At 45.0% G+C, this 14452-nt stretch overlaps 1 protein-coding gene across 1 annotated transcript in view; it reads right to left on the reverse strand.

Annotated features, from left to right (window-relative positions):
• Positions 1-249: 249 nt before the first annotated feature.
• LOC130119215 (oxysterol-binding protein-related protein 7-like) overlaps positions 250-14452 on the reverse strand; it is a 56428-nt gene continuing 42225 nt past the window's right edge. The window contains exons 19-22 of the mRNA XM_056287650.1: positions 11291-11441; positions 7625-7751; positions 6650-6772; positions 250-1588 (exon numbers count right to left, since the gene is read on the reverse strand). Coding sequence (XP_056143625.1) covers positions 1480-1588; positions 6650-6772; positions 7625-7751; positions 11291-11441 — 510 coding nt within the window. The 3' untranslated portion in view covers positions 250-1479. The remainder of the gene's footprint in view (positions 1589-6649; positions 6773-7624; positions 7752-11290; positions 11442-14452) is intronic.

A 14452-nucleotide genomic window follows, 5' to 3' on the forward strand; every position in this document is an offset into this window, starting at 1 on the left:
AAAACTGGATTGACCCAAGAACAGATAACCCGTGTTCGGTCTAGTCATACTAATTTCTCACGACATGGCATGCAATAGGTCAAGGCAAAATAATTAAATAGAAATAAAAAAAAGTTTGATTGATGTAACACACCAATTAATGATTTGAGGATTTTGCCTGGTTTTTCGGGTTAAACCAGACCTGGGTTGAGCTATGAACCTGACCAGTCTTCCAGTTAAACTAAACAGCAGAAAACACTGATGTTTATTCCTCCATTTATTTGAAACAAGCAAAAAAACATTCACTGGAATTTAACAAAGTTTCTTTTCCCCAGAATCCATCCTCGAGACAGCAGTTAGAAAAAAAATCAACAAGAAATACAAACAAGAAGTCCAAAAGACAACCTGTGATGGAAACCTTGTCTGCCAACTCACTCGGTTCATACAGGCCAGACAGTCAGCAGGGCCAGCAGGAGTAGCGGCAGTGCTCGCAAAGAAGTTACCACTAAAAACCAATATTTTACCATGTGCTATTATTAAACCACATACAGAACAATACAAAGATTAGCCAAATCAACACATATATACACTTTAAAGACCCACTGAAAAAGTAGCGTGACACCATCTCACCTATTAAGTACCCCATGAACACCAAGCGCTCATCAGCATCAACCCTCCTGCTGTTTTTGATACAAACTCCATTTTCATTAGTCAAACCAATTATAACAAGGCTGAACAAAAGCAATGCTTAAATAATCAGACAAACTGGACAAGACTACAAGGTGTACTGTGACATGACATTATGATATGTTGTAAAATCTGGCAGAGACAAGGTTTTGAAGGGTTTGGTTCGGTATCTTGGTCAGCATAGTTCAAGCTGATGATTTTAGATCTTGCCGTCATAATGGAGGAGCAATGAGAAGGTAAGGGCAGTCATATGGGAATATCACACACTGAAAAAGACCCAAATTAGTCTAAATTAGTCTTCATGTGTTCCCGTGGCACCTTCCCTCTCCCTGGTACCCCACCAGCTGATCAGAGGTTTATTTGTGCTTTGAAAAGGCATTTTTCCTTCACCTTACATCTCTACCATCTTGAACAGAAACAGACATTTGTTTAGCCCTGGCCTACTAAGCATTGCTAACATTTTGCTATGCTAGGCCTGTGACTTTACTTTAAATCAGTGTTAAAACAAATAATGGTGGCTTGGTGGACTTGGCTGCAACTGGTCTTGATTAACCTCATTTTGATTTAGCTTAGAGGCTAGGTTAGTCTCCAACCTGAGACTGGTTAGTGGTGGCTACTGTATATTATAAGATAAAATAAGCTGCTAATTTGTTCAATCGGGGCAATGGTTACCAGTCATTTTCCTGCACGTTCTCCCAGAACCAAACAATGACGCCAAGAAAGAGGAGAAACTTAACAGTTTGTGCTTAATTTTAGGGGATTCCACCATGTGGCTTGGCTCATGAGCGTTAGCCTTAAGCTAGGTGCTGCATTCTACCACAGCTCCAGGTTTTCGGTGTTGGCGAAGCCAGGGTCCTTGCGGAGTTTCCAGTAGGTCCCATTGTAGAGCCATACCTCCCTTCCTGCCTCATCCAGGGCTTTCCTGTTGATGAACAGAAAACTGGATCAGCACAGTAGCAACACCTTCTGATAAATAACCACAACATACAGAATAGGGGTAAAAACACTGTGTATTCTGACTTGAAATTTTCTGTAGACACATTTACACACCTGTTGGCAATCGTCCATTTGTAAAAAAAATGTCAAGGGTTGGGGGTTGCGGCTACAAAAAAATAAATAAATACAATTTTTAAACCATCCCCAAAGGCCTACATATTCCTAACCACAAATGGTACTCCTACACCAGGTGTGTGTTTAAACAGTGCTGCTCCAGCCCTTATGGAGCCCAAAGTGGAATTTGTCAATTTCTTTTTGTGTTACTGTAACTAAACCCTATACCATTTCAGTGAGTTTGCTGACACCTACAGGTTAAATATCATGTAAAGGCTGAAAACACTTGGTACTCTGATGTTAGCGTAGCAGGATAAAGAGCTGCAACTAATAAATAATGGGTCTGTGGGATGTAGGAGTGGCCAATAACCAGCACTGACAGTATTACTGACAATTGTTAGTGCTGGTTCTGTCTGTCGGTGTGTCTCTCCGTCTGTCTGTCAATGCTGATAAATCAAATAGATCCATAATGCTATTAGCTGCAGCTCTATTTATCCTCTGCTATGCTAACATCACAGAGTACCAAGAACAGCCTGCCATGTTTTTTCTTTCTTTCCTTTTTACAAGGTTTTCTAGCTCTCACACTTCCAGCTTGTGACATTAGCTTTCACCTTCAGCCTCACACTGCTACAGCACTACGACAACAACAGAGATGAACTGGCAAACGTATTATGGTCAAAGTCTTTCTAGTAAAGTGATGCTTAAACCAAGTGAATGACTGAGTATTCAAAAACTGGGTGGGTGTTTCCATGGAGCTGCATCTTAAATTACTCTCTGATTGGTGTGTGAAACTTAACTCATGTTGATCAGACAGCTGCTCAAGTTCACAGTTGGGAGCCCAGCAGGCTCAGAAGCAAGCCAGCCACACTCCAACTTATCTGGCATGAACGAAGCCAAGGAAAGTGACTAGCACTGCTATCAGTCATGGATTAATTAACTAACCTGGGGTGTTTGTAGTATTTGTTTTGAATAAATGCTCTGTTAAGTTACAGATTAAGTTTAAGCGAGCTTAAGGTATGTAAACTGCAAGCTAGCTTACGTTAGCTGTCTAATGTTAAGTGCATGGCAGAGAAAAGAATGAAAGCAAGACTAAACAATAGCATTTGGTTTATTATTATTTTCTGGTCCTTGTATAACCAAACTGAGGGCTGTGTCCACATTCTCGGCACAAAGTCAAACAGGTTTTGGTGGGTGTGGGACTCCACCAAGGTGGTCCCTTGTCTCTGATTCTGTCTGTGATATTCATGGACAGGATCTCAAGGTGCAGTCAAGGTGAGGAGTGTGTCCTTTTTGGGAACCTCAGAATTGCATCTCTGCTCTTAGCACATGATGTGGTTTTGTTGGCTTCATCAGAACACGACCTCCAGCTCTGCACTGAGGTGGTGTGCAGCTGAGTGTGAAATGGCCGGGATGAGAGTCAGCACCTCCAAGTCTGAGGCCATGGTTCTCTACTGGAACATGGTGGATTGCTCCCTCCGGGTTGGGGTTGAGTTGTTGCTTCAAGTGAAGGAGTTCGAGTATCTCGGGGTCTTGTTCACGAGTGAGGGTAGGATGGAGCGGGAGATTGACGGGTGGATTGGTGCAGCATCAGCAGTAATGTGGATGTTGTACTGAACTATTGTGGTGAAGAAGGAGCTGAGCCGGGAGGCAAAGCTCTCAATTTACCAGTCAGTCTTCATCCCAGCCCTCACCTATGGTCATGAGCTTTGGGTAGTGACCGAAAGGGTGAGATCACGGATACAAGCAGCTGAAATGAGTTTCCTCCGTAGGGTGTCTGGGTTCAGCCTTAGAGATAGGGTGAGGAGCTCGGACATCTGGAGGGAGCTTGGAGTAGAGCCGCTGCTCCTTCGCATCGAAAGGAGCCAGTTGAGGTGGTTCGGGCATCTGATCAGGATGCCACCTGTGTGCCTTCCTTTGGAGGTTTACCGGGCACGGGCAATTGGGAGGAGACCCCGGGGTAGACCCAGAACTCACTGGAGGGACTACATGTCCAATCTGGCCTGGGAACGCCTTGGGATCTCCCAGGAGGAGCTGGAGGGCGTTGCTGGAGAGAGGGACGTCTGGAGTGCCCTACTAAGCTTGCTGCCACCGCAACCCCACCCCGGAGAAGCAGCTGATGGTGAATGAATGAATGAATTATTTTATTTTTTTTTGTTGGCACAGCTTGTTCTATGCCTACCTCACTCCAATGTGGCTGCAGAATGAGTCTTCCCTACAATTGTTCTGAGCAAAACAGTGTAGAAACAGATTTGCACTATGATAACTTTATTTATATAGCACTTTTATTAACAATGTTACAAAGTGCTTTACAAAAGAAATAAAATCAGAAAAGGCAAAAATGAGAATAAGACCAAAGGACATGAGCAAAGGAGATAAGAATAAATGAATAAGACCAAATTAGTAGGAATAAAAATAAAAACAGTATGCATATCAAACATTTGTAAAAGCTTTCACAAAGAGAAACGTTTTCAGACTAGATTTAAAAGAAGCTAGAGACTTGACTTATCTTAGTTCAACAGGAAGAGAGCTCCATAGTGTCGGGGCTCTAACAGCAAAAGCCCGGTCACCCTTTGTGACAAACTGAGACCTGGGAATAACCAACAGGGCTCCATCTGCAGACCTTAATGGTCGAGAGGGCGTATACCAGGTCAATACATCACATATGTATGTCAGACCAAGACTGTTTAAGGCCTTGAAAGTGAGCAATAAAATTTTAAAATCAATTGGAAATCTAACAGGGAGGCAATCACAGGAGTTATGCGATCATGCCTCTTTGTACCGGTAACGAGTCGAGTAGCGGTGTTTTGTACCAACTGCAGACGGTGGAGGGAGCCCTGTCTAATACCTGAGTATAGTCCGTCGCAGTAGTCAAGCCGAGACTACATAAAAGCATGTGCAACTTTTTGTAGATCAACAATTGATAAAAAATGACCTAATTTTAGGGATGACTTTGAGCTGGAAAAACATGACTGAACAATATGTTTGAAACAGAGGTTAGCATCGACTATTACCCCAAGATTCCTGGCAGCCCGCTCAAGACTACCTGACAGACCAAGTGCCGCAAACTAAAGCAGGGGTCCTACAGCTTAAGGCACGTTAGATTTAAGACTTTTTAAGACTCTTTTAATGCCACTTGGAATGAAATTTAAGACCGATTTCACAATAACCAAACTGAAGAAAAAACATCAGTTACTTAGGGCTTGCCCAATTTTTTTATGCTAATATAAAACTTTTTTGGTCCAGTGAAAGTTCAATGATCTACTTCAAATTCTGAAGAAAAAAAAACACTTTCTGGAGGGGAGCACATGGAAAAACATAAAACAACATAAAAATCACGAATCATCAGTAAAAAGGCACAACTGGCTGAGAACTATAATGCCAAATAGCTCTTCTACTGAATTCATCAAGTATTTTGTCTTTCAGTGGAGCGTCCCATCATAGGACAACATGCCGAGTATGTCCCTTGCCATTTAACTTGGTTACTCTTTTCCACAGCAATGGCGTGACTCTGCAGGTGTTCATTAGTTCTGCCTCCACCTTTCGTAGTTTTGCCATGTTTTCATGCCAGCCTCTCCCCGCAGCTTGTGTGGTAAACTGACCGGCACCATTCTGCAGCATGGTGCCAGTCTGTGTTTTTCTTCTTCTTCCTCCCATCATGCCGAGTTTGAAACGCGTATTGCATAAACTGCACCATGCCTCATGTATTAAGCTAGAGGAGCCCTGCTTTACTTTACGGTACAGATCTGTTGTAACGTGTTGCAAACAGGAAGTCTAATAAAGGTGTAAAAGTGGGAAGTAAAGATTTGGCGATAGCCATGGGCACAAGTCCATGAATACCGGGATGGCATCCAACGCTTTACCTGTGCCCCCATCCATAGGGTTAGTGGTCGGGTCAGGAATCAGGAACATTGTCGTTTCACCTCATGTACTTGAGCACATGAAATGAAAGGAAATGCTGTTTCCCCCAGCCCACAGCAGTACAACATACAGACAAAAACACATCCAAAAACTACAAGAACACACATACCCAAACTAACACATGCATACGTATATCCAAACTAAAAAAATAAATTAAAAAAAATCACTGTCTAAGGGAACAAGGCCAGCCAGGATGACTGTCAGGACCGCCAGTCTGCATGGGCTAGCAGTTAGCTTAGCCTGCCGATTACGCTCTCCATGTTCCCTCCTCGGGCACAGCTCTGGGCAGGGCCTTGCCCAGTACCGTCCATGCAGTGTCTTTGTCCACGTCTGCGTCGAAGTTTGTCTTCGTTTGATGGCTGGGAGAGCTGGCGCTGGATCGGCTGGAAGAGCTTGGTCTGCTGTGTCCGGTGGGCCCAGAGATCACGGCCCCTGCTGGAGCTGCACCCGAGGAGGAAACACCAAGGGCAGCCGGACAGGATGCGGAAGCGGGGCAGGCTAAGCTAACTGCTAGCCCATGCAGACCGGCGGTTCCAGCAGTCATCCTGGCTGGCGTTCATTCCCTTAGACAGTGATTTTTTTTGTTTGGATATGTGTGTTGGATGTGTTTTGGATGTTGGATGTGTTTTGGATGTTGGATGTGTTTTGGATGTTGGATGTGTTTTATCTTTGTGCTGTACTGCTGTGGGCTGCATGCAAGTGCATGAAGTGAAATGACAAAGTGTTCCTGATCCCCGAGTCCTAATAAAACACCACCAAAATAAAATACCGTTACTTGGTGAAAACCTTGTTTTAGTGTAAGCAATTTCTAAACCTTGGAAGAACACAGTGATGCACAGTTGGTGTGTGTCCATGCCTAATGAAGACACACACATGAAATGTTCAGTTGTTCTTCTATTTGATTTTCAAATGATATTTGATTATCATTTGAAAATCCAAGTCAGTTTCTGTGTTTGCGTGTGAACTCCGCCGGCGTCTGCAAGTGTCGCTCCTGTGGGGAAAAGGAGGTGCTCACCTGAAGAAGCGAGGTACATGCTCCTCTCCTCGCTTGGCCATCTCCTTCCTCATCTCCCTCTGTTTCTCCTCCACCTCGTCTTTCTTCTTACCCGCCTCGGCCACCTTGCCCTCCTCCAGCAGTCTGAGAACAGTCCAGAGTCAAGACACGACCAGGTTGGTGGTATTTATTTACGGTACAACAGGAAACCTCCGCGTTAACATTCCCGACCTCCCAGCATACATACATACATACATACATACATACATACATCCATACAGTAAACACTCATGATACACAAACCACTGTGCAGTCGTTAAGGGGTAGCAGGGGTGACGGTCAGGAGGGGCTGGAGTTGAGAGTTCTTACTCCAGTGGTGAGAAAGCTGTCTCTGAAACAGGGGTTTTCTGCACTGGCTGAGCTGGAGCATCTTCCTGATGACACGACCTCAACAGGAAGTTGGATGGGTAGGAGGAGTCACTGGAGAATGTGTCAGACTGGTTGGGTGTGTGGGGGAAGATTTGGTTTTTGGTATACTATAGTAACCCCTGTGGGGACTAATATAAGGGAGGTAACACAGGGATTCGAACCAGCAATCCCCGTGTTGGTAGGCAACGGAATAGACCGCCACACCACCCGGACACCTGCTTTGTTAGTCGTTTGTTATGCTGTTTCTGGTGGCAGGCCGGGTGGGGTGGGGGATCTTGTATGGGTCTGTGGGGGGGGGGTGTTGTAGTTGTGGGTCCATTGTTTGATTGGGTTGTGACTGACAATTGAAAATAAACCTTGTTTAAAAAAACCAAAACACATGCAGTTAATACTCCTGTCTGTGTCCCTGACCGAGGCTTGGCGAGAAGAACTGGACTTGGACCCCGGGTGCTGCATGGCGGCTGCTGTAGTGTGTCTGTCTGTGTGTGTGTGTGTGTGTGTGTGTGTGTGTGTGTGTGTGTGTGTGTGTGTGTGTGTGTGTGTGTGTGTGTGTGTGTGTGTGTGTACCTTTGGTCAGGCCTGTAGCGTGTGTCTGTAGGTGGCAGTACAGTCCTGAGTTCCGGCGTTAGTTCGTTGAGCTCTCTGGCGTACTGAGAGAAGCCGTAGTACTTGAAGTAGTCATCAGGCTGTACATCTGAACAGGAAATGAAATCACAGCGATCATCATTATGGCATCAAGCTCACTGGCTTCAGCTGGGGGAAACATTATTAAGGGGAGCTTGACAACTGGAAGATGGCGTTATAGTTGTGCTGGTAGGGTTTTTACCCTTTGGGGACGGCGTACCCCTCCTGCAGGCTGAGGTGGTGAACTGCATCACTAAACATTTAAAAGATTTACAGATCACAAACTTTAACACTGTGTCAGCACAGGAAGAGCACAGAGATCGCTGTGCTCGGACCCGAACCGCTTCACATTCACACCACCGTGGGTGGTGGTTACGGTCACCACAGCCCACATCACGCCCCTGGGGACCGCCCAATACAGCCACAGTCAGGTACCAGTGACCAGTAGGCAGCAGGTTAAAGGTTAGATACCTTGCTCAGGGGCAGCTGGCTGGGTGCAATAGGGCAGGACTGTCAGTCAGTGGAGTCTATTTTTTTACTGCGTTTCATATTCAGAATTAATAACGACGACAAGTCCCAAAACCAAACACAGGAAGGTTCCACTGACATGTCCAGCACACACACACACACACACACACACACACACACACACACACACACACACACACACACACACACACACACACACACACACGCAAACCCCGCACTCGCACTGCTCATGTGCGAGTCCTTCTGAGTTTAGTTCTTTTTTTTTTACCCCCCCCCCCTTTTTTTCTCCCCGATTGTTCTTGGCCAATTACCCCCCTCTTCTGAGCCGCCCGGTCTCTGCTCCACCCCTCTGCTGTTCCGGGGAGGGCTGCAGACTACCACATGTCCCCTCTCATACATGTGGAGTCACCAGCCGCTTCTTTTCACCTGACAGGGAGGAGTTTCACCAGGAAGATGTAGCGCGTGGGAGGATCACGCTAGTCCCCCCAGTTCCCCCCCCCCCCGAACAGGCGCCCCAACTGACCAGAGGAGGCGCTAGTGCAGCGACCTGACACATACCCACATCCGGCTTCCCACCCGCAGACATGGCCAATTGTGTCTGTAAGGACACCGACCAAGGGGATTCGAACTGGCGATCCCCGTGTTGGTAGACAACAGAACAGACCACTACGCTTCCTGGATGCCTAAGTTGTCTTCTAAGTATTCACTAAATCAGAATTTACACCACCCTGAATGAAAATAGGGTTGCACCACTCCTACTAGTTATGCTAAGAACTTGGCTGTTAATAAATTCTTACACATACCAGCTACACCAGCAGGTGTAGCTGTTAGCTTACAGAGAACTAGCACTTTTTTTTTGTAATGAACATTTTATTGAAAGCTTACACACAGAAAGAAGACAGACAGGGATTCACTTAATCGGACAATCGTCAAATCTAAACTCCCACTCGCTCACAAAACAGAAAAAAAGAAACCAAAAGAACAGAAGACAGATGAGCACAACAGTCCCTTTATATCACTACATTACCAAGTTGACAACAACATTACTGCTGTCCAGCAGGCAAAAGGGCCCAACAAAAGGGCCACTTCCTGAGCTGGTGGAGAAAGTACGTCCTCTGCTGGGCCTTTGTGATGATTGTGTCTCTGCTGGATGTCCACCTTAGGTCCTGGGAGATTGTGGGATCCAGAAATCTGTAGGTTTTCCCCTTAGCCACCGTGCTGTTGAGTATGGTGGTGGGGGGGGCAGTGTTGGGGGGCTCCTCCTGAAGTCCACTGTCATCTCCACTGTTCTGAGTGTGTTCAGCTCCAGGTTGTTATGACCACACCAGGGGGCCAGCTGATCAACCTCCCATCTACATGCACACTGATCACCATCCTGGATAAGGCCGATGACGGTTGGGTCGTCTCCAAACCTCAGGAGCTTAACAGACGAGTCACCTGAGGTGCAGTTATTTGTGTAGAGGGAGAACAGCTCTACTCTTCTCCTTCTACACAAATGGGTGAGCACATATCCCTGGGGGGAGGGGGGGGGGCAGTGCTGATTGTCCAGGTGCTGGATGTGATTTTCCCCAGCCTCCCAAGCTGCCCCCTGCCTGTCAGGAAGTTTTTAACCCACTGGCAGATGAGGGCTGGTACAGGGAGCCGGGTGACTTTGGAGTGGAGGATATCTGGGATGATGGTGTTGAATGCTGAGCCAAAGTCCACAAACAGGACCCTTGCACATGTCCTTGGGGAGTCGAGGTGTTGAAAGATGCAGTGTAATCCCATGTTGACTGCATCCTCCACTGACCGGTTTGCTCACTAGGCAAACTGCAGGGGATCGAGCAGGGGGTCTGTGATATGCTTCAGGTGGACCAACACCAGTCTCCCAAAGGATTTTATGACCACAGACGTTAGGGCAATGGGCCTGTAGTCATGTAATCCTGTGATAAGGGGTTTCTTGGGGACCGGGATGATAGTAGAGTTCTTGAAGCAGGAGGGGACTTCACAAAGCTCCAGTGACCTGTTGAAATTCAGTGTGACAATGGGGGCCAGCTGGTCAGACCAGACTTTAAGACCAGGAGGGTGACCCGCCATCCAGGCCCGGTGCCTTCCTGGTCTTCTGTCTCTGGAAGAGCTGCCGCACATCCTCAACGGATCCCGGGTGCGGGTGGGGGTTCGGTGGGGAGGGGAGAGTGGCTGGCAGGGAATAGAGTTGGTTGTGTGTCGTGGCCGGAGAGGGTGAGGGGTATGAACGTTTTCTTTTCAAGCCTGCAGTAAAACCCATTTAGATCGTCAGCCAGTTGATGGTTCCTCTCCAGACTGGCAGAAAACCTGTTTTAAAGCTTTCAGAGCAGCACCTTTTTGCCACTCTGCTCTCCTTTGGGAGTGTATTTCTGGCTTCGTTGTACCAGATCCTATCTCCACTCCTGTAGGCTTCCTCTTTGGTCAGATGAAGCTGCCTGAGTTTAGCTGTGAACCAGGGCCTATTGTTGTTGAAGGTACAGGAAGTTTTGGTGGGCCCAAGCATGTCCTCACAGAAGCTGACGTAAGATGTCACAGTGTCAGTAAGTTCGTCCAGGTCTGTAGATGAAGCCTCAAAAACACTCCAGTCAGTGCAGTCGAGGCAGGCCTGGAGCCCCAGTTTTGACTCATTGGTCCATCTCCTCAGTTTTAACTACAGGCAATGATGTGCTGCACTGTGTTGTATCTCCAGAGTGGCGGGGAAGTGGAATGTATACTCAGCTGTCATTCTTCAACTCAGTCTTGGCTTGTTAGGACGACACCCTCTGGTCCGTAGTTTGCTTGGAGTAGTCCGGGAAAAACATTTTCTTGGCTCTTTGCCACAAAATTAGTCCCTTCTCCCTGGCTGCTCGCAGCATCACCTCTTTCACTTGGAGCATGTTGACCAACATGTAGACTGGAAATGGTCATCTTATTTATGGGGCTGTTTTTCTTCTTTTTATTTTACCCTATGTAATGAAAATACCCATCTTCCCCGCAACCCTTTACCTTCTGGTCAGTTTAGAAGATTTTTCTACGTGGGCAAGTACTTCCACAGACATTCATAAAGACATCCTCAGCAATCTTTATGCGGAGAACAAGGTCAAAGGGGAAACTTTGTGCTATGTAAAAACTTACTGGGTTTCCATATGCATTGTGGGTGGGGCAGGGTGTCACAGAAGATGCCCTCATGCCACAGACCTCCAAAGCGATGGACCACCTGGCCTGCCCGGTCCAGAACAACACCCTGGACTTCATTCTTACTACTGTCTGAACTCCAGTATCGTGACTGGGGGGAAGAGAGAGAGAGAGAGAGAGAGAGAGAGAGAGAGAGAGAGAGAGAGAGAGAGAGAGAGAGAGAGAAAACTCATTCAGCTTTACCAGGCAGTGTTTTGATGCATACTCAATAATCCAGGTAAGGAAAACCCAGAACGTTGAGTCCGTTCATGTGGACACAACGTGGGAGAAACATTTCATCACTCATCTAAGTGACTTTGTCAGTCTCAACTGACTGCAGGTACCCCCACCCTTATTAACAGCACAGTTGCATAACGACCAAAACCAACATTCTCATAATCCCCTGGACTACAAAGTAGGAGTGCTCAGGTACCACCGAGCTGACACCGTCACCACCGACTTCACAGCCAGGGAAGGGGAGAAATCCGACATTAAACAGGCACTGGTTAAGAGTGACCTACATGGATTGCAGATCCAGGGGCGGGGCAAGAGGGGCACTGGCCCCAGCTGAAATATGATGTGTCCCTGAAATGCCCCTGTCCTGTCACTTGTCACTCGACTCTTTACAGATGAGTAACCGTCGCAATCTGTGGCACCTCAAACATGTCTTGTAACTATGGTGTAGGAGAGAAGGTAATAATGGGAAAGATTCATGTATTTAGGACTTGGATGTTATGAGAATCATATTTATAAGTGGGAACTGGTGATTCCGATGGGACTTGAACGGGGCATGGGACTGCACGGAGAGCTGAAACGAACATTGGTGGGCAGCTTCACGTCCACCACAGAAACGTCATGCTAAGTTACGATTCCCCACATTAGTCCATGGTAATGTGTGAAAGAGCGTCTACTTGCTTCAGTCAGGTGAATTGGCCATACTCAAGTTGTCACTAGGTGTGTGTGTGTGTGTGTGTGTGTGTGTGTGTGTGGGCCCTGTGATGGTGTGACGGCCTGTCCAGGGTGTGTCCCCATGAGAGCAGGATAAGTGGGTTGGATAATGGATGGATGGATGGATGGTTAAGTGTGGTTAACCTAACTGGGCACTTGTCAAAGTCAGGGAGACGTCCAAACAGTGCACCAGCCGATGGAAGAGAGGACGGGGACAACAGCTGTCTCAGTTTAAGCCAGTGGTGATTCCATATGTGGCAGGAGTGTCGGAACAGTTGAGACTAGGGCTGTGTGATGTGACCAAAATCTCATCTCACGATGTAGGTCATTCATATCACGATAATGATACATATACCACGATGTAGGTCATTCATATCATGATAACGATACATATACCACGCTGTAGGTCATTCATATCACGATAATGATACATATACCACGATGTAGGTCATTCATATCACGATAATGATACATATACCACGATGTAGGTCATTCATATCATGATAATGATACATATACCACGCTGTAGGTCATTCATATCATGATAATGATACATATACCACGATGTAGGTCATTCATATCATGATAACGATACATATACCACGCTGTAGGTCATTCATATCACGATAATGATACATATACCACGATGTAGGTCATTCATATCACGATAATGATACATATACCACGATGTAGGTCATTCATATCATGATAATGATACATATACCACGCTGTAGGTCATTCATATCATGATAATGATACATATACCACGCTGTAGGTCATTCATATCATGATAATGATACATATACCACGATGTAGGTCATTCATATCATGATAATGATACATATACCATGATGCAGGTCATTCATATCATGATAATGATACATATACCACGATGTAGGTCATTCATATCATGATAATGATACATATACCACGCTGTAGGTCATTCATATCATGATAATGATACATATACCACGATGTAGGTCATTCATATCACGATAATGATACATATACCACGATGTAGGTCATTCATATCATGATAATGATACATATACCACGATGTAGGTCATTCATATCATGATAATGATACATATACCACGATGCAGGTCATTCATATCATGATAATGATACATATACCACGATGTAGGTCATTCATATCATCATGATACATATCATGATATAGATCATTCATATCATGATAATGATACATATACCACGATGTAGGTCATTCATATCATGATAATGATACATATACCACGATGTAGGTCATTCATATCATGATAACGATACATATACCACGATGTAGGTCATCATATCATGATAATGATACATATACCACGATGTAGGTCATTCATATCATGATAATGATACATATACCACGATGTAGGTCATCATATCATGATAATGATACATATACCATGATGTAGGTCATTCATATCATGATAATGATACATATACCACGATGTAGGTCATTCATATCATGATAACAATACATATACCACGATGTAGGTCATCATATCATGATAATGATACATATACCACGATGTAGGTCATTCATATCATGATAATGATACATATACCACGATGTAGGTCATCATATCATGATAATGATACATATACCACGATGTAGGTCATTCATATCATGATAATGATACATATACCACGATGTAGGTCATCATATCATGATAATGATACATATACCACGATGTAGGTCATTCATATCATGATAATGATACATATACCACGATGTAGGTCATTCATATCATGATAATGATACATATACCACGATGTAGGTCATTCATATCATGATAATGATACATATACCACGATGTAGGTCATTCATATCACGATAATGATACATATACCACGCTGTAGGTCATTCATATCATGATAATGATACATATACCACGATGTAGGTCATTCATATCATGATAATGATACATATACCACGATGTAGGTCATTCATATCAGTATAATGATACATATACCACGATGTAGGTCATTCATATCATGATAATGATACATATACCACGCTGTAGGTCATTCATATCACGATAATGATACATATACCACGATGTAGGTCATTCATATCACGATAATGATACATATACCACGCTGTAGGTCATTCATATCATGATAATGATACATATACCACGATGTAGGTCATTCATATCACGA

Source organism: Lampris incognitus, chromosome 10 (genome assembly GCF_029633865.1).
Source record: "Lampris incognitus isolate fLamInc1 chromosome 10, fLamInc1.hap2, whole genome shotgun sequence".
Taxonomy (NCBI): domain Eukaryota; kingdom Metazoa; phylum Chordata; class Actinopteri; order Lampriformes; family Lampridae; genus Lampris; species Lampris incognitus.